The 25,236-nt window shown below is 40.1% G+C and overlaps 1 protein-coding gene across 1 annotated transcript in view; it reads right to left on the bottom strand.

Moving 5' to 3' along the window:
* The window catches only part of sorcs3a (sortilin related VPS10 domain containing receptor 3a), a 235,923-nt gene that overhangs the window by 38,903 nt on the left and 171,784 nt on the right, over positions 1 to 25,236 (bottom strand). Inside the window, exons 10-16 of the mRNA XM_086119367.1 lie at positions 17,406 to 17,552; positions 16,551 to 16,653; positions 14,548 to 14,624; positions 14,158 to 14,249; positions 10,992 to 11,099; positions 7,153 to 7,270; positions 6,906 to 7,039 (exon numbers count right to left, since the gene is read on the bottom strand). Of these exons, the coding sequence (XP_085975493.1) occupies positions 6,906 to 7,039; positions 7,153 to 7,270; positions 10,992 to 11,099; positions 14,158 to 14,249; positions 14,548 to 14,624; positions 16,551 to 16,653; positions 17,406 to 17,552 (779 nt within the window). The remainder of the gene's footprint in view (positions 1 to 6,905; positions 7,040 to 7,152; positions 7,271 to 10,991; positions 11,100 to 14,157; positions 14,250 to 14,547; positions 14,625 to 16,550; positions 16,654 to 17,405; positions 17,553 to 25,236) is intronic.

The following is a 25,236-nucleotide window of genomic DNA, read 5'->3' on the forward strand; positions in this document are numbered from 1 at the left end:
TAAAAAAAAAAAACTTTAACCAGCAAAACAAAAATATATAAAAGTATTTGTGCTTTTTTTTTTTTTTAATCAAAGATGATGTCTGGATTAATGGCTACAATGACCATGTTTTGCAATGCACAGCTTTTCAAAGCGAGGTTTGAACCAGGACACAGAAACTCTCAGCTCCTGCTCAATGTGTAGCCGGGACCTGTATTTCAGTTTACTGAAGAAGCAGTCACAAAGCGGCATGATTGTTGGTGTATATTCGTCACGTTTTCGCTGGAAAATAAACTCTAGCAACTTATCAGCGTGATTGGGGTGTAATGTCTTTAAGTGGCACTTTAATTTATTTCGCTTCATGCTGTCCGCAACCAACATTTTTAGACACAGTAAACTCACCGATCTTTCCTCGTCTGCCACCGTAGTCACAGTGAAGCCAATGAGACATACTTATCTCCTCCCTTAGAATGCTCCCTGCGCAAACTCTGCCAATGAGCGCGCCACTGCCCTCTAACGTAGTGGAGGTGCAACTGCATGTTATTTTACTAAAAAAATAAAAAAGCATGTTCCCCGAGGTCAAACGCCCCCCCCAGGGGGCGCGAGGCTCTATATGACACATATTTGCTCTATAAGACACATTCAACACTATGACAGGACAATAGGTGGCTAGTGGGCCGGATGCTGATGATATTTGTGGCACCCTAACTTCCAGCCTGTTCCAATATCAGATGAGACTCCCCACTTAGCACACTTCACTTTACACAGCTCAGTGCATAGTTAACACGCCCATTTATTTTGTGCAATTGTGAGGCTTGCACACACGAGGTGGATAACACTTGGTGGGAGAGGCACCCTAATTTTTTTTTTTTTCCTTCAGTACGTGTTTTGATAGTGTCAGCAGCATGTGTTGGACTTCATGCGGAGACTAGCGGAATGCATGTACCGGCGTTATGTAATTAGTTCTCCAAATACGTAGTCACATTACCAGTACATTTTGTAAAAACTGTGATTTAGCAGGATTGCAATTTTAATGCAGTAAGCGGCTGGTTGTTGACTTCAACCCTAAGTCACCATCAAACTAGAAAGCAGCTCAACAAGTGGATACATTGTCACAATATACAATAGCTTAATGAGGCACATTGGCTGCACTCACACAATCGTAGCTGCAATATTCTGAGCAAATCAGGTGATCATTTCTGGGGCCAGGGGAGCTTGCATTAGGTTTAAAGTTAGGTTGATGAGAAAGCCCAGTGGGATTAAAGTTGCTCATTCGGGAGCTGAAGTGAAGTTAGGAGCTGGCCTTGTTCAGCTTCCCAATCGTTTATAAACAAAATGGAGTAATTGGTGTCTTATTTTCCACCATAATTTACAATTAAATCTTCAAAACTCCTCCAAAGTGATTTCCGTGATCCCCCCCACATTTAGCCTCTCAGGTTGAAGTCTACCAATGATGAGAATTACAGACATCTGCCATCACTTTAAGTAGGGAACAATCTGGGGCTGACTACATTATATCAATCTCGATAAATGTACCTTTGACTCATTAAAATATTTCTTTGCGGCCCTTTAAAATTTGTGTTTCAGTCACCCTGCTCTAGAATACAAACAAACATACACTCTCAAACACAAAAGAAATCTAAAATATGTTTTCATAATCAATTACAATTGATACTAAAATGAACATTATCAACTTTATTAACGTTGCTACACAATACTGAGATGTTCCCGAAGACATCAACATATGAAATCTTTTGAATCTTTGGGCCGTTTTGCTGTGTGCTGAAGCCTCTTTAAAGTGCCTCTCTCCACTCTGGCACTTTTTAGATGAGGAGTATCTTCAGGGCTAAAATGATTTATGAATAGGTTTTAACAAGGATCAACACTGAATTGTAGGCGTACCCTGCCCACACTCCAAATCTTTATTCTGGCCTTTAAGAATTGCATCCCACAGGGCTATTTAGTCCGAGGATTCTTTATGGATACAGGCCCATGTGTTTGTACTCAATTATTGGAACCTGTTTCACTTTCACAATTTGGCGGCAAAATACTATACAATTCTATAAAACAACACTTGGTGTCCAAACTGATGAACGTTATTGCTTGTTTGGCAAATATTCTACAGCTTTCAATTGGATGCGTGCAACAATGTTACAGTTGATTTGTTTGGGACCAACAGGTGGCTCTGTAGGACTCCTACAGCAGCACACCTGTCATTAGTAGGTTCTCTGTTTAAAGGACTCCCGGCCCTACCACTCAGTGTCGGGTCAGTGTTTCTGTTGCTGACTCTTTTCCTGTTAATGTTTTTGCATCTGCAATGGGTTTGTGTTTGTTACTTTGGACTCTTGTTTTCAGATCTTTGTTCTGGATTTAGTTTTCTTAGTGTTTGATTCATACACTTTGTCCAGTTCACCCTGCTCCTCCCTCCTGCCTGCCTTTTGGGGTCCTCCACCACGTTCGTGACCCAGAAAAGCTGGGACAGGAGCAAGAAAAGACTGGGAAAGTTGAGCAATGCACAAAAAAAACCAGCTTTGGAACATTCCACAGTGAATGGATTTGTGTATAAAAGGAGCAGCCCTCAAAGGGATATGTAAAATGTACACTTACAAGGAATTTAGGGATTTCATCATCTCTGATCCAGGCTTTGTAAAGTGCTCTGGGCACCAGATGGTGAAGATAGAAGTGCAAGATGAATGCACTCCATATAATCAACAGATTCAGATAATCTGGACAAATCACTGCATGTAAGTGGCATAGCCGAAAACCAGTATTAAATGCCCATGACCTTCGATCACTCTGGCGGCACTGCATTAAAAACTAGCATAAATGTGGAAAGGATATTGCAACGTGGGCTCAGGAGCACTTAAGAAAAGCAATGTTCGTTCCTACATCTACAAAAGCCATCTGTAAACAACACCTAAAATGCTACCGGCTTTTCTTGGCAAAAGCTCAGATGAGATGGGCTGGTGCGAAATGGGTGAAGCAGTGATGGGAAAAGTAAGCATCAAGTTTGCTTCATGAACCAGTTGTATTTTTCTGACTCCTCTCTCTGTTCAACATTGGGTTGAAATCACATTGACTTGACATTTCTTAAATTCCTTCATTTAAACCATCTAGCGGAGACAAAAAAATACAACTGGTTCATGAAGTAAATCAAACGCTTCCTTTTCCCATCACTACTGCTAAAGTATGGTGTGGTCACATCTCCGAGTCCACAATTAAATTTTTTTGGGGAAATCAAGGACGTCTTGTCTTCTTGGCCATAGAGGAGAAGTACCATCAGAAATGTTCTCAGTGCAAAGTTCAAAAACCATCTGTGAAGGTATATGCCAACTGTATCTTGGAGGCACCATTAATACTAAAATGTACAGTACATACAGGTTTTGGAGCAAAATATACTCCTATTCGACAATGTCTTTATCAGATACATTCCTGATCATTTCATGGAGGCAATGCCAAGCCATGTGTTACAAAAGTGTGGCTTCATAGTTAAAGAGGGTGAGTACTGTACTCGACTGGCCTGCCACTGGTCAGACCTGTCTCCCACTGTATATGTGCATTATGAAGTGCAAAATACAACACAGACCCCAGACTATCCAGCAAGAATGGGAAAGAATTCCACCTTCAAAGCTTCAACAATTAGTCTCCTCATTTCCCAACTGCTTATTCAGTGTTGATAAAATGAAATAAGCCCCAGCTTTCTTGGAATGCTGTGCAGATATCACATTCAAAATGACAGAATTTATATATATGTGTGTATTATATATATATATATATATATATATATACACACACACACACACACACCGTATTTTCCGCACTAAAAGGCGCACTGGATTATAAAATGCAATCTACAATGCATCCACTAGATTGAGCTACACTCCTTCCGTTCGACTGGAGAGGCATTCATGACCGCCTCAGAAAAACGTAAATTAACAATTACCTGTACAGTACTTCAATAAAACTACGAAAAATTTTCACAGTTTCAACAAATACAGGTATGTCTCCATGCTTTCTCTTCTTCTGTTCGACTCAGGAGGCGTTCATGACTGCCTCCGAAAAATGTAAATTAACGATCCCTTCAATGACACTACGAAAATTGAAATAATGTATCAAAACAGAAAATCAAGTGAGGAAATCACAAAATAAACTCTTAGCCCTCCTACAGAATTTATTTTGGCATTTCCTTGAGCTAAGATCCAACAGAATGATGAGATGTCAGTAAAATGTAGTAGACTGGACTATCTCAGAAGTGTTTGTTATTTATTCCTTTGTTTTGTTCTGTATTCACAAATGAGGAGATCACAAAATAAATTCTGTAGGGGGGCTATAGAATTTATTTTGTAATTTCCTCACTTGATTTTCTGTTTTGATACATTATTTCAATTTTCGTAGTGTCATTGAAGGGATCGTTAATTTACATTTTTCGGAGGCAGTCATGAACGCCTCCTGAGTCGAACAGAAGAAGAGAAAGCATGGAGACATACCTGTATTTGTTGAAACTGTGAAAACCATGAATAAAGTGTGCGTTTTAAAAAACAACACCACAGCTCTCCTTTTTTCCGAGCTGCAACAAAAACGTATTTAATAAAGCAGCGACACAGTTCACTGAACCAACAGCAAGTTATAACATTGTAAGCATGTCTCCAGCAAGGAGCCATCTTGGGGTCGATATATTATCGTAATGACCATATACAAGGCGCACCGGATTTTTAAGGCGCGCTGTGAGCTTTTAAGAAAATGGAAGACTTTTCGTGCGCCTTATAGTGTGGAAAATACGGTGTACCGTATTTTCACGACCATTCGGCGCACCGTATTGCTGGGCGCAGTCTCAGTACCGGGTGCTATTTCTGTATTTGACACATACACAAAACGCACTGTATTATTGGGTGCAACCAGGCATGGTAAAACATACACCAGCTTGAACATACGGCATGCATGCACGCACGCTAAAAACACGTCAGCTTGAAGCATACGGTAGCATGCATGCACGCTAAAACATACCAGATATGTTAGCTTCAAGCATACGATAGCACCTCAGACAATACGGACACACGCTAAAAACACGTTTTTAAAAAGGCAACGGAAGCAAAACTGAGTTCAGTTGTACTTTATTAAGCCATTTTACAATGTACTCATGCGACTGGTACATGCTAGGGGCGTGCCTTTAGCGTCCGCTTACACACCCACCCTTCACTCATTGGCGACTGGTACATGCTAGGGACGTGCCTTTAGCGTCCTCTTACACGCCCACCCTTCACTCATTGGCGACTGGTACATGCTAGGGACGTGCCTTTCGCGTCCTCTTACACGCCCACCTTTCACGCCCACCTTTCACTCATTGGCGGACTTCCACATGCCTGTCGTCACTCACGTCCGCCTTTTCTCTGTATAAACAGCGTATCGGCCAGAAGTGCTCTCAGTCAGGCTTTGGAACTCGCCGCATACACTAGACACTCCGCATGATAAGGCGTCCTGTCCATTTTGGAGAAGATTCAAGACTTTAAATGGCGCCTTATAGTCGTGAAAATAAGGTATATATAAACAGTTGAATATAGGTTATAAATGATTTTCAAATCATGTTTTTTTTTTTAAATGTCCCATTTCGAATTTGCACCTTAGTGCGTTTGGAAGTGTACTGAGACCACCTTGTAGATCATGCGGTCAAAGATGAGTTTTTTTCAACTTTTTCAAGCCAGAAGTTGACACAGAGAGAAAGTAGGAGTAACTTTATCCTTGTTTGACAGAAACTAATCAGCGCAGACATGCTGGACTGCTCCAAAAACTATTTACATCACCCTGTAGCCTGGTGTGGCTCCCAACTCTGTTATTTGAAATAAAAAGGCAAACCATTGAAGATTTGCATACAAATTGAAATTATTAACATCCAAATGCCTTTCCCATCTTTTAATTGGAACAATCACAAACAGCATATTTTACCGTCAGACACTGGGGTCAGACATTATTAGCATGTTGTTTAAAACAATTTCAAACAAGTTTTCACATTATTAGAAAGCGTGTAGCACGTCCGTGTGTAAAAGAATAAATTATGAAAATGAGTGATGTCATGTGGGTGGCATGCAAAATTGTACTAATTTTACATCAAACAAATGATCAGAAATGTGACCATGAAGTTGATGGTCATCCTGGCTGAGATCGAGCGGAGAGAAATTTCAGGACTTCAACCCGATTGCTCCAATTATCAACAACAAATATATTAAGATCTTGACAATCTAAATGTTTGTGCCAAACAGTTAAAAGCTTATGATTTTGGTGATTTTGATCGAGGTGCAGGCAAACAGATTCTGAGCATCTCGACAAGTGTGGTGGATGTCATTGTATTTTATTCATAAATATGACATCAACATGCATCGAATCCTCCGAATCATGACAGAATTCAATTCATTGAGCACATTTTTATTATCATCAGCTTTATTATATATTTTTAAAATCATCCCACTGGCCGGGGGCACAGTTATGGAAGGTGGTGTGGATAGGGGTTGTCACTGAGTGGAAGGTGGTCTCCAAAATGGCCTCTTCACAGATCTATGATCTCCCTTGCCAACTTTGAATTATCCATCCGAGAATTACAGTTCCTTCGAAATTTACTTTACACTCCTTGACCTCTTGCAGGACTCAAGCACACGGCAGCCTGTCTCTTGCACATGGCATTGAAAGGTTATGAGAAGAGCTGCTTCGATTGGCCGTGAAACAAGTTGTCTCATGCAAAACACTTTTTTTTTAATCCGCCATACTGCAACACCTTGCATGGGTCTGAATACCAAAACGTAGTCTCGTCCGCCCCTACAGACATTTACACTATGCCGTCTGCAAGACTTGCAAATAAGAGTTCTTCCTTTAAGTGTAGTGCTTCCTAAATGCGTGCTGTGTGTGATAAAGAACATGTTTTTCCATGTTCATCTTACCATTCAAAATCATGAGCTCGGCAAATACAAGACTCAGCAGAGAGGATTCTTGAGTAGTCTTTGCCGAGCATGCAGTAGTTTCCTGGACGACGTTTCATGTAAATCTGTTTTTGTCCCATAATACATGGCTCACCCTGCGGAGGAGGAGGGGTGTGGGGGGGTTGGGGTGGACGGAGGGAGCCTTTTTAGTGATGATCTTGTCATAGTATACACAGCAACATGGACGGCAAAGTTTTTTTTTTCTCACCTGATTGTGCAAATGCCATGTTTGGTAATCTTCCTCAGTACATTTCCTACTGAAGATCGACTTGTAGTCTATCTTGATGAGCTGCCATTCTGAGCGGTGGCTGAAGTGCCCAAAAAATCTGAAGTACAACGCAGAAAATAATAGCTATTTTAAAAACATTTTACATGTAACTGCCTGATGAGTGGGTCAAAATAAAGTATTGCTACACAAGTAAAATTACAGTATTTGCACAAAAAAAAAAATCTCCATCTACATGCATGATATTATTTCACATGATGTACATCAGGGGTGCCCAAACTTTTCGGCTCGAAGATCTACTCTCCGGGATCTACCCTTACCGGCACGCGCGCATGCACACACACACACGCACACACACGCCATGATGAGAAACAGCCTGAAACTGAGGCATGCGACGCACTTTTGCAGCCTGTTAACTATCGTAGCTCACACGTAACGTTTTAAAGTGCTTCCCTGGACCCTCCTAGATTCCTATTCTTTGCCCGTGCCCTCGGTGAATTGTACACGAAGCAAACTCTGAATGAGAATAATGACGATCAAAGATAGAGCCCAACAGCTCTGATCACAAGCTGCAATTGCAGACTGCTGAGCGCTAACAACTTCCGGTGATGTAATCACAAGCCACCGTAAATTCAAGATTTACCTGCTTTATTTAATTTTTTTTAATTTAATTTTTAAAATATTTTTTGGTGAAAATGAGACTGATAAGATGATTAGGGTGCAGCATACATGAACACAAAAAAATATGTTACTAACATGTACAAAGACACAAATAGTTGTTTGTTTTTTTTCTCCTCAACACTCTTCGGATCTACTTGGGACCTGACCTGTCTTAGATCTACCGGGAGATCAGGATCGACGTAATGGGCACCCCTGATGTACATAATGGCGGGCTTTTAATAGATATGAAGGGACATCTGGTCGCGAACGATAGGGCAAAATAAGAATATTGGTACAAAGGCAGCATAAGACCAATGACAATTGAAAAAAAAATTAAAAAACAGATTTGGCAAAGTGTCTGCGCTGGATGCATTGTTTGCACATCCGTCTCACATGTAAGTGGTTGGCGATTTGAATCCGAATCTATCAGGTGTGCTTTCGTTGTTTTTTTTCCAAGTACTCCGATTCCATTCCACATTCCAAAAACATGCTTCTTGTTATATTGTGTGAACAATATTGTGAATGGCTTTAATTGGTTGGCGGCCAAACCAGGGTGTACTTCTTCTCTTGCCCAAAGTCAGCTGGGAAATGCTCCAGCTCAGCGGTGACCCTTGTGAGGATAAGTGGTATCGAACTGTACAGTACAAATATGTAGTTTTTCATATTGACAATTCTCTCACTTTCAATCACTATATCTAAAAATCTGGTTAAGAAATTAAAAGTAAGATCGGGTTACTTTTATATCACAAGTCTTGTTGAACATTTAACCCTTTCAGGGACAGCGGTTACTACAGTGGGCAACTTATCATGTTATCGGGTTACAGGGTGGATGAAAGGGTTAAAACCCAAAGGAAAGTTGTAGCAACGTTCCTCCCAGTCCTAGGGTTCGAGATTATGGTGGCATTATCTACAGGACATGCATCTGTTCAGGCACTGCAGTTGTTGGACATAGTTACGGCACTCTCTGATTCATCTCATCTTTCAAATCGCATAGTCATTTTTGTCTTCTTTATTCCAATGTTGGCTGGCTGTCTCTCTCTTGACATTTTATTTACTGGTACGTTTATTACGTACAGTTGCATATCACACTCAAACCAAGCAGTATCTTAATTCACTGGATCCTTCCTTCCAGTCCCCAAAGTCAGGGATATAGACTGTCCAACATACTTTAATTTAATAGATTTTTTTGTAATCATGCATGTCATAATCCCTCATGGGAAAACTCAACTTGCAATTTGCTATAATCTTTCCTTTTGACCTGATGGAGTCAGCTGCAAAATTAGCTTTGTGTTTGAGAACTGGGCCCCCAAATTTGTTTTAAAACTATTTTGGTCAGATTAGAACAAAAGCTTTTTGGTAGTAATTATTTCATCTGAGATGTATGTTCTTAGATTTGATTGTATTGTTATGGAGCCTCACGTGATGCTTCGTCTTGGCCAGGTCACTCTTGCAAAATAAACTGTAAATCTCAATGGTTTTGCAACCTGGTTAAATAAAGTTTTTGGGTGGAAAATAAATATCAACAAAAAAAGTGGTTGCAGTAAATCATTGCCGAGGCCAAATTGTGTTATGGATGAGTGAATTATGCATTACTGTGCATATCCTGATCGAGAAATAGTCAGAACTCCACACCGAATGTGGTCGGAGGTCATTTATGTTGCAAATCAAAAGGCAGTCACTCGTGGAGAAATGTATAGAGTTGCTGCACTCGTTCCACATAATCGAGGAAATGAGCAAGTTATCACCTTCGTGCAATTGAGGCAAGATTCTGGATTGCCTATGTATCGTACATGTAAGACAAAGGTGTGAAACTCCGGTCCTGGAGGGCCGCCGTTCTGCATGTTTTTCATCTCTCTCTGTTGCAACACCTGATTGTAATAATCAACTCATCAGAAAGCTCTGCAGAAGCCTCATATCGAGCCTGTTCATTTGAATCAGGTGTGTTGAAACAAGGAGAGCTGGACAACATGCAGGACAGCCGCCCCCCAGGATCTGAGTTTGACACATATGAAAGTCTTACATGTACACATATGATGTAAGTGCAGAAAATTGAGTTTTCGTGAATTGTACAGTATAAATTCTAGAAGTAGTCCAGGCAAAATAATTCACATCTCTACAAAATAAGGACAAGTGTAAAACGTCTAAATTTAGGGAATCCCCCCTCCCTATTGATCTAAATATAGTACGGACATTTGAATTGTGTATGATCTATGTATACAGTAATCCCTCGTTTATCGCGGTTAATGGGGACCAAAACCACCTGCGATAAACGAAAATCGTGAAGTAGCGACCGATTAACATATATATATATATATATATATATATATACTGTATATATATATATATATATATATATATATACATACAGTATATATAAATTGGCCCACGTGGGCCTTTATGCTTGAGCAGAGCGCACTAACACACACACACACACACACACACACACACACACACACACACACACACACACACACACACACACACACACACACACACACACAGGCCAGCGATCCGGGCTTGCAGCAGACGTGTTTATGATTAGTCAATTAAGGTTGTTTAGACAATTAAGGATGGAGAGACCTGCTTCTATTCTTATAAGTCTCTCTCTCTCTCTCTCTCTCTCTCTCTCACTCTCTCTCTCTCTCAGCAACACACATACACTCACCTGCGCACCCATGCGTGCAGCACACACACGTGCCCCACGTGGACCTTCCGAGCTTGAGTAGATTGCGCACACACTAGCATGCAGAGTAAACAACACTTAGACACTGATTTTTGCGGACTTCAAAATAAATAAATAAAAATACAATTTTTTTTAAGATTGTTTGAAAAAATTCGCGATGCACCGAAGCCGTGATAATCGAACCGCAAAATAGCGAGGGATCACTGTAAACACAATGTATTTTTTATGCCATTAAAAGTGCAACAAATTTCCGACATGTCCCTTAAACTGGCATTTCAAAATTGTAATTTTAAATGGCAGATTGCCTTTGGGTATTGTATAGCTCCTGAATCTGTTAAGTCTTTAAGCTCTGCAAAAAGTAACTCGGATGACCTCACGGATACAAAAGATTTTTTAACTTACAACATCACAACACTCCCTGAAAAGAAGTAATCATTTCATACTGAATGTTTGCAGTTCGGGAATTTGTAAGACTTACGTCATAATCTGGTTCTCTGCCCCAGCTTCTACCAAAACGCCATCCACGAACAGAGGCACAGAGGAAAAGCTGTGTTGGGTCCATTGCCTCCCTTCGTCAAAGCTGACCCTGTACATGTGTGTCAAAACACATTCCCATCACAAACCCAGCAACAGCAATGGCACGCAAAACAGAAACTCTCTATTCGAGCTTGGTCATAGGGGAGGATTAAGGTTGAGATCACAATCACTAGTCTCAACAGACAAGATTCACAGCCTCTGTGTACAGTGGCGTGAAAAAGTATTTGACCCCTTCCTGATTTCTGTGTTCTTTGCATATCTATCACACACAAGGGGTTCAGTTCATCAAACCAATTTTAATAACACACAGAGGCAACCCAAGGTAATACAAGGTACAGTTTATAAATGCCAATTGAATTTATTTGGACAAAAAAAAAAAACTACCTGTCCCAAAGTGAAAAAGTAATTGCCCCCTGAACCTACAAATGAGATGTGGAGCAGTAACTGAAATCCAGCATTTGCGATAATTAGTGATGAGTCATTCACATCACCGTGGGGGGATTTTGACCCACTCTTCTTCACAGAATTGTTTCAACTCTGCCATATTTTAGAGGTTTCTAGCATGAACTGACCCTTTAAGGTCACACCACAGCATCTCAATTGGATTTAAATCTGGATTTTGACCTGGCCACTCCAAAGCCTTAATTTTGTTTTTGTTAGCCATTCAGAGGTCGACTTGCTGGTGTGTTTTGAATCGTTGTCCTGCTGCATGTTCCAAGAGCGCTTGAGTTTGAGGGTGCAAACTGATTGTCGGATGTTCTCCTTTAGGATTTTCTGGTCGACAGCGGAAGTCATTGTCCCATCAATCACAACACGTTGTCCTGGTCCTGAGGTAGAAAAGCAGCCACAGACCACCACAGTGCCATCACCATGCTTCACTGTTGGCAAAATGTTCTTTTTATCAAATGCTGTGCCATATTTACCCGAGATGTAGCGGGCTGCACATCTTCCAAAAAGTTCAATTTTTGACTCATAAATCCACAGAATGTTTTTCCAAAAGTTTTGAGGATCATCAAGATGCCTTTTGGAAAATGTGAGATGAGCCTTTGTGACCAGTGTCTTTCTTGTGGTAGCTTCATGAACACTGACCTCAACTGATGACAGATCTGGAGTTCTTTGGGTGTTGTTCTAGGTTCTTTTGCAACCTCCTGGGTGCGTCGTCATCACAATCTCGGAGTAATTATAGCTGGTCAACCACTCCTGGGAATGTTTGACACTGTTCTTAGTTTTATCCATTTGTGAGTAATGGCTCAGACAGTGGTTTGCTGTAACCCCTGAGTTTTAGGAATGGCATTGTAACCTTTTTGAGACTGATAGATTTCAATAACAATTTTCTAATTCTTGAATTTATTCGGGTTGTGGCATGATGCGTTTGTTTCTTGAAGTCTTGGAGCGTACATCACTTTGTCTGACAAATTCTATTTATGTGATATTCTTGATTCAACAAATGTGGTGCTAGGGTGTTGCCTGTGAAATTGAACTCAGCTTTCCCAAAACTGTCGTTAGTCACAGTTACTTGTTTTTTTTTTTTTAACAAAGAGGGGCAGTTACATTTTCAGAGGGTCAGGGAGGTTTGGATTTTTTGTGCCTTAATAAAGTGAATTGGCATTCACATCTTGTATTTCCTTGGGTAGTGTCTGTTTGATATTAAAATAGGTTTGATGAACGGAAACCTTTGTATGTGATAAATATGCAAAGAACACAGAAATCAGGAAGGGGGAAAATCCTATTTCAAAACACTGTAATTAGCTGCAGAAGATTGCAGTAAATGGTATTATAACAGTCTGGTTATTAAAGTCAAGACCCCCACCCCCCCAAATAAATGCAGATAAAATATGAGAAGCAAAAACATTCATGGTAGATATTACAAAATCAACTTTAAAAAATAAACAAAAGTAGAACTGTTTCATGTGCAAGTGCTCAGGAGAGGGAGACCATGTAAGGGCAACTTTCATCATTTGGAGAATGAGCTCAATTGATTTTGACAGCAACTCAACTCTGAAGCTGAAGTGAGAACAAGTTGGAGTACCTGAGTGTATGTGGGATGCAGAAACACTGCTGAGGCCACAAATTTGGAGAGAGAGAGATTCCTCACCCCCCACACCTCCACCACCACCCGACCCTCGCACACACGCATGTGGCCGCAACAGAAAAAAAAAACCCTCACAGCCTTCATTTACCATAAACACTGACAACACAAATAGCTCAGATTCATACTTATTATAAGATACTAGGTTGGAAAGCAGTCACTGAATACCCAACAGTTAAAATCACATGTGCCACAGCAATATGCAGGCGGCATAAAGGTAGCTGTCGTTGTTGTTGTTTTTTCTTTCTTTCTGGCAAAGAAATTGGTTGCTAGATAAAAAGCATCACACTTACTTTCCAGTTGTTGTCATGATGAAAAATAGGAAAACTGAAATGTTTTTGACTTCGATTGGGGTGGAAATTGACCCACCACTACCAATTGGACGAGAGGGAGGCGAATATGTTAATGAACGTACTAATTGGGGCTCAAACAACCGAATGTTAATGATAAGTGGCTTGGGGGGTGCCCCCCCCCCCCCCAAAAAAAATTACTTTCTTGCCATCAGCCAAAATGGATGTACCCTCGAGAGCAAAGGGAAGAGTCAATGTGTATGTCACATATTGTACATCATCAAGCTTATTAATCATCCATCCATTACTCCATCTCTCCACTTTCTATTCGTCATTATGGTGAGCTGGAGCCAATACCAGCCAAATACACCTTTGACTGGTTGCCAGCCTTGGCAGGGTTACATACCAAACAATCATATCAAACAATCATTCACACTCACATTTAAACCAAAAGGACAATTTAGAGTCTTCAATGAACCTAACATGTTTTTGGAATATGGGAAAAAGCAGGAGTTCCCAGAAAAAAAAAAACACTCATGCGTGCACGAGAGAGAACATGCAAACTCCACACAGGACGGGCCACAGGATTGAAATCCCAAACTTCAGAACTGTGAAGCAGATGTGCCAACCACTTGTCCAGCATGCCGCCTATTTAAATCATAAGAAATGAATTAACTTCATGTGACTATGAAAAGCAATACAAAAGGGAACAAATCAAACTGACATACCATAAGTGTCTGGTTGGCACAGAAGGTTGTTTTACGGCAACAAGGGCCCCTCCTTTGTCCAGAAACCAAATATTGTGCTCCTCTTCAAAAATCTGAACATTAATGATCATACATAGATAGCATAGAGTGGTAAAAAAAAACAAAAAAAAAAACGAACGTAACAAAGACATGCCCATTGACATCCATCTTTAGACAAGGAGTTGTATTAGCTAAATCCTACCAAAGTAGCTTTTCATTAACAACTTGAAACACGCACACACGCACAGGAGATGCATTAGCTAAATCCTACCAAAGTAGCTTTTCAATAACAAGTTGAAGCACGCAGGCACGCACTCTCACACACACACACACACACACTGAAAATAGACTTGGTCATGATGAAGCTCTCACCTGTCTCCAGCTATTTCCGGCATCAGATGATATATACATGCCAACATTGTTGTAGGACAGCTCAGCTCCAATATTCCCTGCAGTCAGCAGAATAAATAACAGAACAAAACAGATAATCGATAACACAAGAGGGGCACAACATACTCACTTATGATTAAGAAGTACTATTAGGTTCTCCATTTTTTTTGTTTCATTTTTTTTAACTCCATGAGAAAAGAATTGCATCGTTCATGTTTCAATCAAATTACAAAATGTACGTCTTTTTATTCATCCCTCATTACAACAAATACAAGCAAGCACTCTCCACCGTAAAGCAACATTTTCTTCAGATTGGCTGAATTCCAGGAGCATGTCGAAAGTAGGCATCCTTTTATTTTACTGCCTTGCTGTGTCTGAAGTGGATGAATGTATCAAAGCTTCTGAGGGTAGCCACTCATCAAGTTAGAAAAACAAACAAAAAAAAAACACAAGAAACTGATGAAAACTTGGCATGCCTCCCTCCCCCCTTTTCTTTCTCACTCTGAGATTGCTCAAATATTAAGATAAATACTGGAGCAAAACCCCTACACCTACTTTCATGATAGCTTTCAGCTTTTCTTCACTTGAAAGCATCTCCAGCTAGTTGGATGACAACCAGCAGTCATTAGCTAATGATTGCTCACTTTGCTTTCAACATGCACAGAGCCACGTGAACAAAAAAACCTCCAGCAAAATTGTTACTACCTCAAATGCTATTCAGATTCTGGACTCGCTTCCAGTCAACTATGGGGCACGTATAGAGTAGATAGACACACAATTTACTGAAGTACACTGACAAAACCCATGCAAGCTGATGGACATGCGGTGGACATGTAATTGCCACGCAGAAAGGTTAGAGACCAGATTCAAACCCCAAACCTGATTATGGGGCAGATTTGTTTGCCACATGGCACAACATGCAGCCATGAAAATGACCACAGCCCTAAAAATCAAAGTAAGCCTAACTTTCAACAATGAGTTAACTAAATACTGAGATCTGGGTTATGTGAATCTATTTGAGGTATGTTTAAGTGATTGTTTGAAATATTTGCTCTGTTGTATCATTTTCAATGTCTGCATATGCAAAAAACGCCACAAAAGGCATGCATGCACACAGCAAGCTTTCAATCTCCCCATGTTTGTGATTATAATGCTCTTCACGCTCCACTCTCAGGGCTGTAAAACTGTTTTTCGGTGCATGTAAATAATAGAAGACTGCAAGTTCTCCCCTATGGATGCCTGCAGCATTCAGACAACATAATGCAGTATTTGCACTAGCTGATGTCTTAAAAGGTGCAGCAAGCAAATTCAATCACACCAATAAAGCACAAAAGAAAAGGCTCGCCCACCAGTAAACACGATACCAGGTACTGTAAAATTTAATAGTCCCCCCCCCCAAAAAAAAATTGCTGTCTATTTTGTGTGTCACGCAAGAAAAAGAGTCAGATCACACACATACAGGCATGCAGAGAGAGACTCCAAAGCTTGGGTTGCTAGTTACTCGTTGTCAGGAAGCAGACTGGCATCTCTCCAAGATCTAGGTTACATTTGATGTATTATTAATTGTATTTCTTTGGGCATATTCGGATTTGTTTTCAACAATTTAAAAGATTTTCAGCGACAAGAAAAACAGTTTGCGACCATTCAAAAGGTTTGCGAACGTCTGACGATCATCTTTGAAACCTTTGGCGAACCCCGACGAAAAACCAACATTCGCTACGTGGGCAAACACTCGCACGCATTTCGCACGTGGTGAGATATGGACCTAAAAAGCTATGCTTGATTTTTCTTGCGCTCAAGGACGATGGCCATCCCTCTACATCTGCTTATGCACAAACTCTTTCTCTCTGAGGCAAGTGCTTGAATTAGGTGCAAAATCGACTCTGTATCAAATGACATAAAATAATTGATGAAATTGGTTTAATTGCAATTTGACACATTTCTGTAGTTGCATAAATTATAGTCCACGTTGAGTTTTTTCCTACCTGTGGCAACAATAATCCCTGGTGCAGAGCTCTTTGTGGAGATTGCCCCGGACAGGTAGGGGTTCTCTGAAGTTTGTAGTTGAAGATGAAGGGAACAAAAAGGCTAGAAAATAAAATCAAAACAGGACTGCAAATTTGGAACATTGCCAAGACTACATTATAACCTAGAAAATGGAAGGATGATAACCTATAAATACAGTTGAGTTGAGTTGAGTAGTGTTGGAGGGGATCAAACGTCAGGTCGGAGAGTTACCAGGTCTGATAAATTATTGTAGAAATGCATTATGACATTTCTTCATAAGAATAAGAGCAATGAAGGCTTAACTTTGAAATGCGGATCCCGCCTGGATTCAGCGGTGAATCATAAATGGATGAGTTGCTTTGTTCAGTTTTTTTCATTTATTTGTTCATTCAGGCATTTATAGTTGGTTTAGAATTGCTTATATTTCACATTTGAACTGTGTGTCACTAGCCACCAAGGCCAAGCAGTAATATAAGGATGTGACAGTGGTATTGTGGTAGTTTCTGCTCAGCAAAAAAGTATGCAGACATTACAAACAGGAAGCAGGCAAGACAATTAATTATATGTAGCCTACTTAATCAGTCTCTCTCGCTCTCTCTCTCTCTGTATATATACTGTATATATATATATATATATGTGTACTGTATATACTGTATGTATATAATTATTCCATCATCTCCCTATCCAGATCTGCAGTAAAATATATATAATTTATTTGGTTAATTTTATTTAGAAAAAAAAAACCTCGGCATTTTGTGCTTGGTACTATGAATGTGTTTGTAAATTTTTGTTTCTGGTTTTAAACACAAGCATAGCAACTCACTGACTCTTACCAGTATGCAGTGAATTTCATTTCCATCCAGGTCGGTTGCCGGGGCTTGCAGGAGCCTCCAATCTCTGCCTTTGTTGTAGGTGATGAAGGTCTTTACTTGGTTGTCTTGCCTTTTGTTCGCAATCAACATGCCTCGAATGCCTGCGACCTAATGGCCACACACAATTAACACAATTCATTGAAACCTCATCCTTGTGATACTCTTGGGAAGTGTTCATGCTTGTCAGATGAGTTGATAAGAGTTTATAGCCATTTGACTTCCATTGATCTTATCGGCGATAGCGGATCAGCTCAGCTCAGTCGTTCATTTTCTGATTGACCGTAATTCCGTAATTCGACGGCATGTCATTGATCAGATCCGTGAATGGGGACATGAATTAAAGTTGAAGTGTGTCCCACATGTACATTAATCTGTGCGGGGCCAGATAATTTTGGTTCCTACGGTTGGATTTTGGCGCTACCTGCCAATTTTTAACAATTGTATGATATTAACTTGCTTTCGTTATGCAAAGAAGGTTTCGGTGTGCTCCTGATAAGATCCTTGTGTGGGTCTGGTAATCAATATCCCTACTGCTTTCCTTGGTGCCTCAAATGACTAAAGTATCAAATGTATTAGTGTTTAAGTTTGAGACTTGAGCTTGGAGGTATAAGAGGCATCGACAACTCAAACAATATTGATCCCCACACCAATTCAAAAGACGGACTGGCCGTCGTGTCACAGCACACTTTCGCTATTTTGTTATCTTTGTGTGGCTTTTCGCCTGGAAACACCGCTCTATGTTGGACAAAGCTTACATACAGTCATCAGGATATTCAGTCCGCTGCAAAAAATATTCTGATGGGAAGCGAATCAAAATTACAGCACCAGTGAGTGCGGCGATTGATTTTATTAACCCCCCCCAATGTATCCTGCATTATCCACATTTGTGCCACTTTAAAGTTGTGCACGTCATCTTTGCATCGCAAATAAATATATTTGCAACTGTGCACAATTACGATGACTACTGTCGAATGTCAGCATCACACTTCAATTGATACTGCTCTGCAGCTGGGGCATGAAAATCCACAGGTTTTTCAGGGGAATAATTTTGAAATGGGTCCAACGAAAGCATTTACATCAGTTGTGATTTTATTTACGGCTTGTTTTAAAAACAGCTACATCATGGGTGTCAAACTCATTTTTGTCGCGGGCCTGATTTTACTTTCCCTTAGAGGGCCATTATGACTGAAACCATGTAAAGAAGTCAAGAATAACGGTTTATTTACCTATTGTTTAAGTTACTGTAATGAGGGGTTTGGTAACAAGAAAATGTTTACAGTATCACTCATTTATTACATATGAGAATTAGACATTTTGGGAGAGATTTTAGCAAGCATCGTGAAAGTTGACATCTTTGATTTGCTTTTGCGGGCCACGTAAAATGATGTGGCAGGCCAGATCTGGCCCCCAGGCATTGAGTTTGACACCTGCGAGCTACATTGTCAATAAAAATCAAGCTCCACTCATTTGTTCAGGAATAATCGTTTCATATTCAAATCACACCCCTTGTTTTTGTTTGGTTTTCCTTTCCTTCCTTGGGGCATGTCAATGATTGATCAACATTGGCAAAATGCTTGATAATACGTTTGCTTATACTCGTAAGCAGTGCACAAATATAGGCTATTCAGCCAATAAATAAGTGAGTTAAATAGATATTTGCACCACCTTGTGATTGGATCGATGATTGAGATCTATATTTCAACTCGCAAATCAGTAATTGGCCACCAAAATCCTGATTGTGTACAGTCACGAGACACAGAAACTTTTTTTTTCTTGCATTGAAGCAGCACTCTTCACAAACTTGCACAGTTACATGCAAACGACCTGCTTGTGTTTGACTTCTGTAGTTGACAGAATAACAGACAGTCAGCCAGCAATATTTCTTGTTCTGTGTTAAGCATTATCACTAATTACATATCTTTGTGAATCAGTCTACACAAAACATCACATCCATTGATAAATGACATTTTATTGTGAGGAGATTGTGTCCTCACGAGGAAGGCCCACACATCTCAATTCTTCTTGAGACACCCTTGTTGTTGTTACACTGAAGTGAGAGATAAGCTTCAGCAGCTCCGAAGTATGATCGAAAAATGAAAGGACAGAGGATCTCCAAAAGGTTACCCTAGTGAGGGGTTTCGGTGTTCAGTTCGGTCTTTAACTCCCTTGAGAGGTACAGTCGTGTAAAGTGCTATGAATACAGGCATATCTCCTCTCACTATTATGTCTCTCACTGTTTGATCCACTACTGACTCCCACAATTGCTGGCAACGGACGGCAACCTCTGTGTCTCCCAAACACGTAACAGATGACTTTCCAAAGGCTGCATTGCCATAAACGTATGTGCTGACTGATGAAGCTCTTGGCAAACTTGCCTCGTGACAACAAGAGAGAAAGAGAGACTCAGAGAGGTTCTGTGACACTACAGTGTAACTGCTGCGTCCGGCATTGTTAGGGAGAAGAAGCATCTACTGACGTTTTAAGGAACCATAGTTTCCTCACTTTAAAGCATTACATTTTCTCAAAAGCCGACAGTGCACTTTATAATATGATACGCCTTATATATGGATCAATATTCTGATTTCTTGTACGTGGTATTTTAAATGTTCTGTAAAGTGCCTTGTTACAGCTGCAGCGGTTGTTCGAGCGCTATAAAACTAAAGCTGTATTGTATTGTATTCCCTTAAACCTAGCTCCATCTCGTAGATGGCAACCGCAGCCACTATTGTAGCTTCTTTTCTATGCGCCTTATAATGCGGTGTGCCATCCATCCATCCATTTTCCACCGCTTATCCGGGGTCGGGTCGCGGGGGCAGCAGCTTTAGGAGGAAAGCTCAGACTTCCCTCTCCCCAGCCACTTCTTCGAGCTCTTCCTGGCGGATCCCGAGGTGTTCCCAGGCCAGCTGGGTGACGTAGTCTCTCCAGCGTGTCCTGGGTCGTCCTCGGGGCCTCCTGCCAGTGGGACATGCCCGGAACACCTCACCAGGGAGGCGTCCCGGAGGCATCCAAATTCGATGCCCGAGCCACCTCATCTGGCTCCTCTCGACGTGGAGGAAAAGCGGCTCTACTCTGAGCCCCTCCCGGATGACCGAGCTTCTCGCCTTATCTCTAAGGGAGAGCCCGGAGAAAACTCATTTCGGCCGCTTGTATCCGGGATCTCGTTCTTTCGGTCACGACTGCGGTGTGCCCAATATATGAAAACAGTTTTGAAATAGGCCATTCATTGAAGGTGTGCCACATACTCCGAAGTGCCTTATAGTGCGGAAAATATGGTAAGTAAAAGTTGTAAAAAATCAATGTGTGAGCTCTTTCTTTGCAAATATCCCATGTTATTAACATGGAGAACCGCGGCTATTCATAAAAATGGGACACTGTGTTTACAAATGTGTTTCTGTGGTTAAATTGAGCTGCTCAGACTTTTTATTAGGTGCGTTTTTCCATGCTTAAATTACAGTCATCGACTGTAGTAAAATGGCATGTACCGTATTTTCACGACTATAAGGCGCCATTAAAAGTCTTAAATTTTCTCCAAAATGGACAGGACGCCTTATAATGCGGAGCATCTAGTGTATGCGTCAAGTTCCAAAGCCTGACTGAGAGCACTGTTTATACAGAGAAAAGGCGGACGTGAGTGACGACAGGCATGCGGAAGTCCGCCAATGAGTGAAGGGTGGGCGTGTAAGAGGACGCTAAAGGCACGTCCCTAGCAGGTACCAGTCGCCAATGAGTGAAGGGTGGGCGTGTACGAGGACGCTAAAGGCACGTCCTTAGCAGGTACCAGTCGCCAATGAGTGTTAAGGGTGGGCGTGTAAGAGGATGCGAAAGGCACATCCCTAGCAGGTACCAGTCGCCAATGAGTGAAGGGTGGGCGTGTAAGAGGACGCTAAAGGCACACCCCTAGCATGCCGTATGTTTAAACTGGCGTATGTTTTACCATGCCTGGCTGCGCCCAATAATACAGTGCGATTTGTGTATGTGTCAAATACAGAAATAGCACCCGTTACTGAGACTGCGCCCAACAATACGGTGCGCCGAATGGTCGTGAAAATTAACTAAACCTGACAGGGCACAGTAACAAAGCCTGGAGTCGGTCCATACTGTGACAAGAAGCGTTGTTGCCTACAAAAAAGATAAGCCATGCGTTTAACTTAATATTGAAAGTGTGTGTGCAAGACCGAGAGAGAAAGAGAGTGAGAGAGAGAGAGAGAGTGAGAGAGAGAGAGACCCGAGTATGTTTTACGTCCGATGTCCAACGACAACTACCGGTAGTGCTCTCTCCGCTCAAATGTTGACAAAGCAGCAGTGATGGGTGTGATGGTCATGTTGCCTGACGTTTTGCAACACAGCTCATGCTTGTACTTTCAGTACACCAAAGCCAGTTTACAACTGAGGATAAATACACTGAACGAGACAAAATATTTCCATGTATTCGTCTATGCTGGAAGCCTCAATGACAGCTAGCAATGGTGCTCCCGAAGGCTTTTTAATGTTCAGGCGAGTACAACACACTCCAGAGGTTCCTTTTGAAGCTGTTTGAACTGTCAGGATTTGGGAAGGCATCCCGCTTTGCTGTCTCTAAATGGCCCCGGAGATAGCAAACCTTCTGAATTGATGGATTGAGAAAAAGTTGCCTGTCTTCATGCTCTTTTTGACTTATTTTTTTCCCTTTCCTGAGCAAGGACATCAAATACCTGACTATCTCATGACTTATAAAATTGTACTATAAGTTTACCCTTTGGCCTGAGGTGTGTATTTTTTCCAGATATCAGGGTGCAAAATGGATCAGGGGTGACCATCACAAATTTTAAACGTGTTCAATATTTATGAAAAAAAAATCTTTATGTGTGTGGAGAAACCAACTACTGTACTCTTGAATCATTGAACTCTGTAGACTCTGACATGAACGAAGCGTAGCTAATGAAACAAACCCCCTGGTGGACAAATAAACGGCAGCAAATAAAACAAAATATGGCCTACAGGTGCTTGTTTGTTGTATTTTGTATTTTTAAAAAAGTGGGTTCTCAGATGGAAGAAGTATTTTCTAAAGCAATTCTTTTCTTGTTGACTTCCCAATTTTCCAACATTGTCATCCTTTTTGGGTCATTCCATGCCTAATCACGCAGTGGATTTGACAAGGCTAATTTAAAAAATATATATTTATATTTATTTATGTTTGTGCTCACCCTTGTGTATAACCGCCCTGATCATTGTGGCTACAGCTGTCTACATACTTTTGCCGATGAGCAATACTCCACAGCACCAGAAATTTTAAAGCGCTCAAGGACTTTCTGTATAGTTGCACACCTAAAGTTGTATTGCAATGACTGCTAGTGGTCACTTAATAAACGGTGCAACAATTATCTGCACGATCTGTACAACCGACATGGTATATTGTATTGCACCACTGATCACTCTATCTCTCGATGAACCTGCACATTGTCGCACCGCTGTCACGAAGTGGTACTACTACAAAATGGTACCCGTACATTACGGAATGTCTCTCTATACTTATATGTCATGTCTTCGTTTATCTTAGTTGCTTGTTATTGCAGTACTAGTACAGCCTATACTACTGGAGACAAATTTATTGTGTGTTTTACACAGAGGTGTCAAATTATTGTGTTAATTGCGTAAAAATAATTACAGTCATATTTAGTGAGTTAGTTAGTTTAGTTATGTTTAGTTTGGTTTGGTTTGTTTATTGAACATAAAACATATATACAGTAATAATTTGACAGAAAATAAGGTAGATAAAAAAAGAAAGAAATCAATCTTCATACAACACAGTTATTATGTTCAAGGGAGTAGGAAGAAGTAAAAAACTTATCTAGTCCTACCCCGTTATGTGATTGTATCTAATAAATAATTTTTATATCAATCAGAAAAGAAAAAAGTAAGAAGAAAGAAGTCTCCATTAAGGCTCATACTTTACCCTTAACCGTGATATTTTTACAACTTTTGGTTTGTATCGGGATTATATACTTCCACACCCTGACACTCTTGTGTCAATTTTCTCTTGTATTCATAATGGATATTTATATACCTTTCTCTATTTATCAACTTAGTTCTGATTTATCATTATATTTAATGTTTTGAATTTATCATTTTAACTCTGATTGATGTAGGTTGTTTGTACTATTTTTTTGAATTTGTTTTTGAACTCAGCAAGCGATTTACTCATTTTCAGGTCCGTTTCGAGATTATTCCACAGATTAACGCCTTTGATAGATACACTTCTTTGCTTGATGTTTGTTCTTGTTTTGAGTTTTTTGAATAAGTTGGTACCTCTTAAATCATAGCTGCTTTCTCGAATTTCGAAAAACTTCTGAATGTTTTGGCAGAGCAGGTTATTGTGTGCTTTGTACATTAATTGGGCGATTTTAAAGTCAACCAGGTCATAAAATTTCATCGTATTTAATTTGATAAATAGTGGATTTGTGGGTTCCGTATATTTTGATCTATTAATAATTCGAATTGCTTTTTTTTGTAGGTTGAGAATAGGGAGTGTGTTTGTTTTGCAGGCATTTCCCCATATTTCCACACAGTAGGTCATATATGGTAATAATAATGAAGTGTATAATGTGTACAAAGATCTCTTATTTAGCACTTCCTTGGTTTTGTAGAGGATCCCTACGGTTTTGGCTATTTTTCTTTTTACGTTATCGATATGTGGCTTCCAACATAGTTTTGAGTCTATTACTAATCCGAGAAACTTGGTTTCATACGCTCTTTCTATCTCAATTGAGTTTACCATAATTTTAGCTTGGTGTTTGATTGGTCTTGTGCCAAAAACAATTAACTTCGATTTTTTCAGGTTAAGTGACAATTTATTTCTGTCGAACCAGTTTTTTAATTTGTTTAATTCGTTTTCTACGGTTGTCAGGAGCTGTTTCAGATTTATTCCAGAACAGTAGAAAGTTGTATCATCAGCAAATAGGACACATTTAAATTGTTTTGAGACCTTGCAGATATCATTTATATATAAGATGAATAGTTTTGGACCAAGCACTGACCCCTGAGGAACTCCGTGAGTGATTTTTAGTTGATTCGTTTTTTTATTGTTGAGTTGCACGTACTGATATCTGTTTTCTAAATAACTTTTTATCCATTTATAAGCTACACCTCTAATGCCATATCTTTCTAGTTTTTTCAATAATATACTGTGATCTATTGTGTCAAAAGCTTTTTTTAGATCTAGGAAAACCCCAACAGTAAATTCTTTGTTGTCTATATTAGTGGCTAATGCTTCCACAAACTCCATAACTGCCATTGAGGTGGTCCGTTTTTCCCTGAAGCCATATTGATTCTCACTTAACAGCGCATGCTTTTGTATAAAGCTATCAAGTCTGCGAGAAAATAGTTTTTCTAATATTTTTGAAAATTGTGGTAGTAGTGATATTGGTCTATAATTTGTAAACCGATGTCTTTCTCCACTTTTATAGATTGGAATAACTTTAGCAATTTTCATTTTTGATGGAAAGATACCAGCTTTGAATGACAGGTTGCATATGTGCGTGAAAGGTCGCACTACATATTCTATAATCTGCTTTATTATTGTCATGTCAATATTAAAGCAATCAGTTGACTTTTTATTTTTAAAAGTTTTTATAATATTTGATACTTCTTCTTGTTTTACAGCAGTAAGGAACATCGTGGAGGAGTTTTTTTCTACATATCTATCTATTTCAAACAAGTTTGTTGGATCAGGAATTTGTTTTGCTAGGTTACTGCCGATGTTGACAAAATACTCATTAAATTCAGTTGCTATTTCTGCAGTTTTTTCCAAAATAGT

The sequence above is a fragment of the Hippocampus guttulatus genome, chromosome 9 (genome assembly GCF_054856545.1).
Source record: "Hippocampus guttulatus isolate MCC_2025c chromosome 9, RoL_Hgut_1.0, whole genome shotgun sequence".
NCBI lineage: Eukaryota > Metazoa > Chordata > Actinopteri > Syngnathiformes > Syngnathidae > Hippocampus > Hippocampus guttulatus.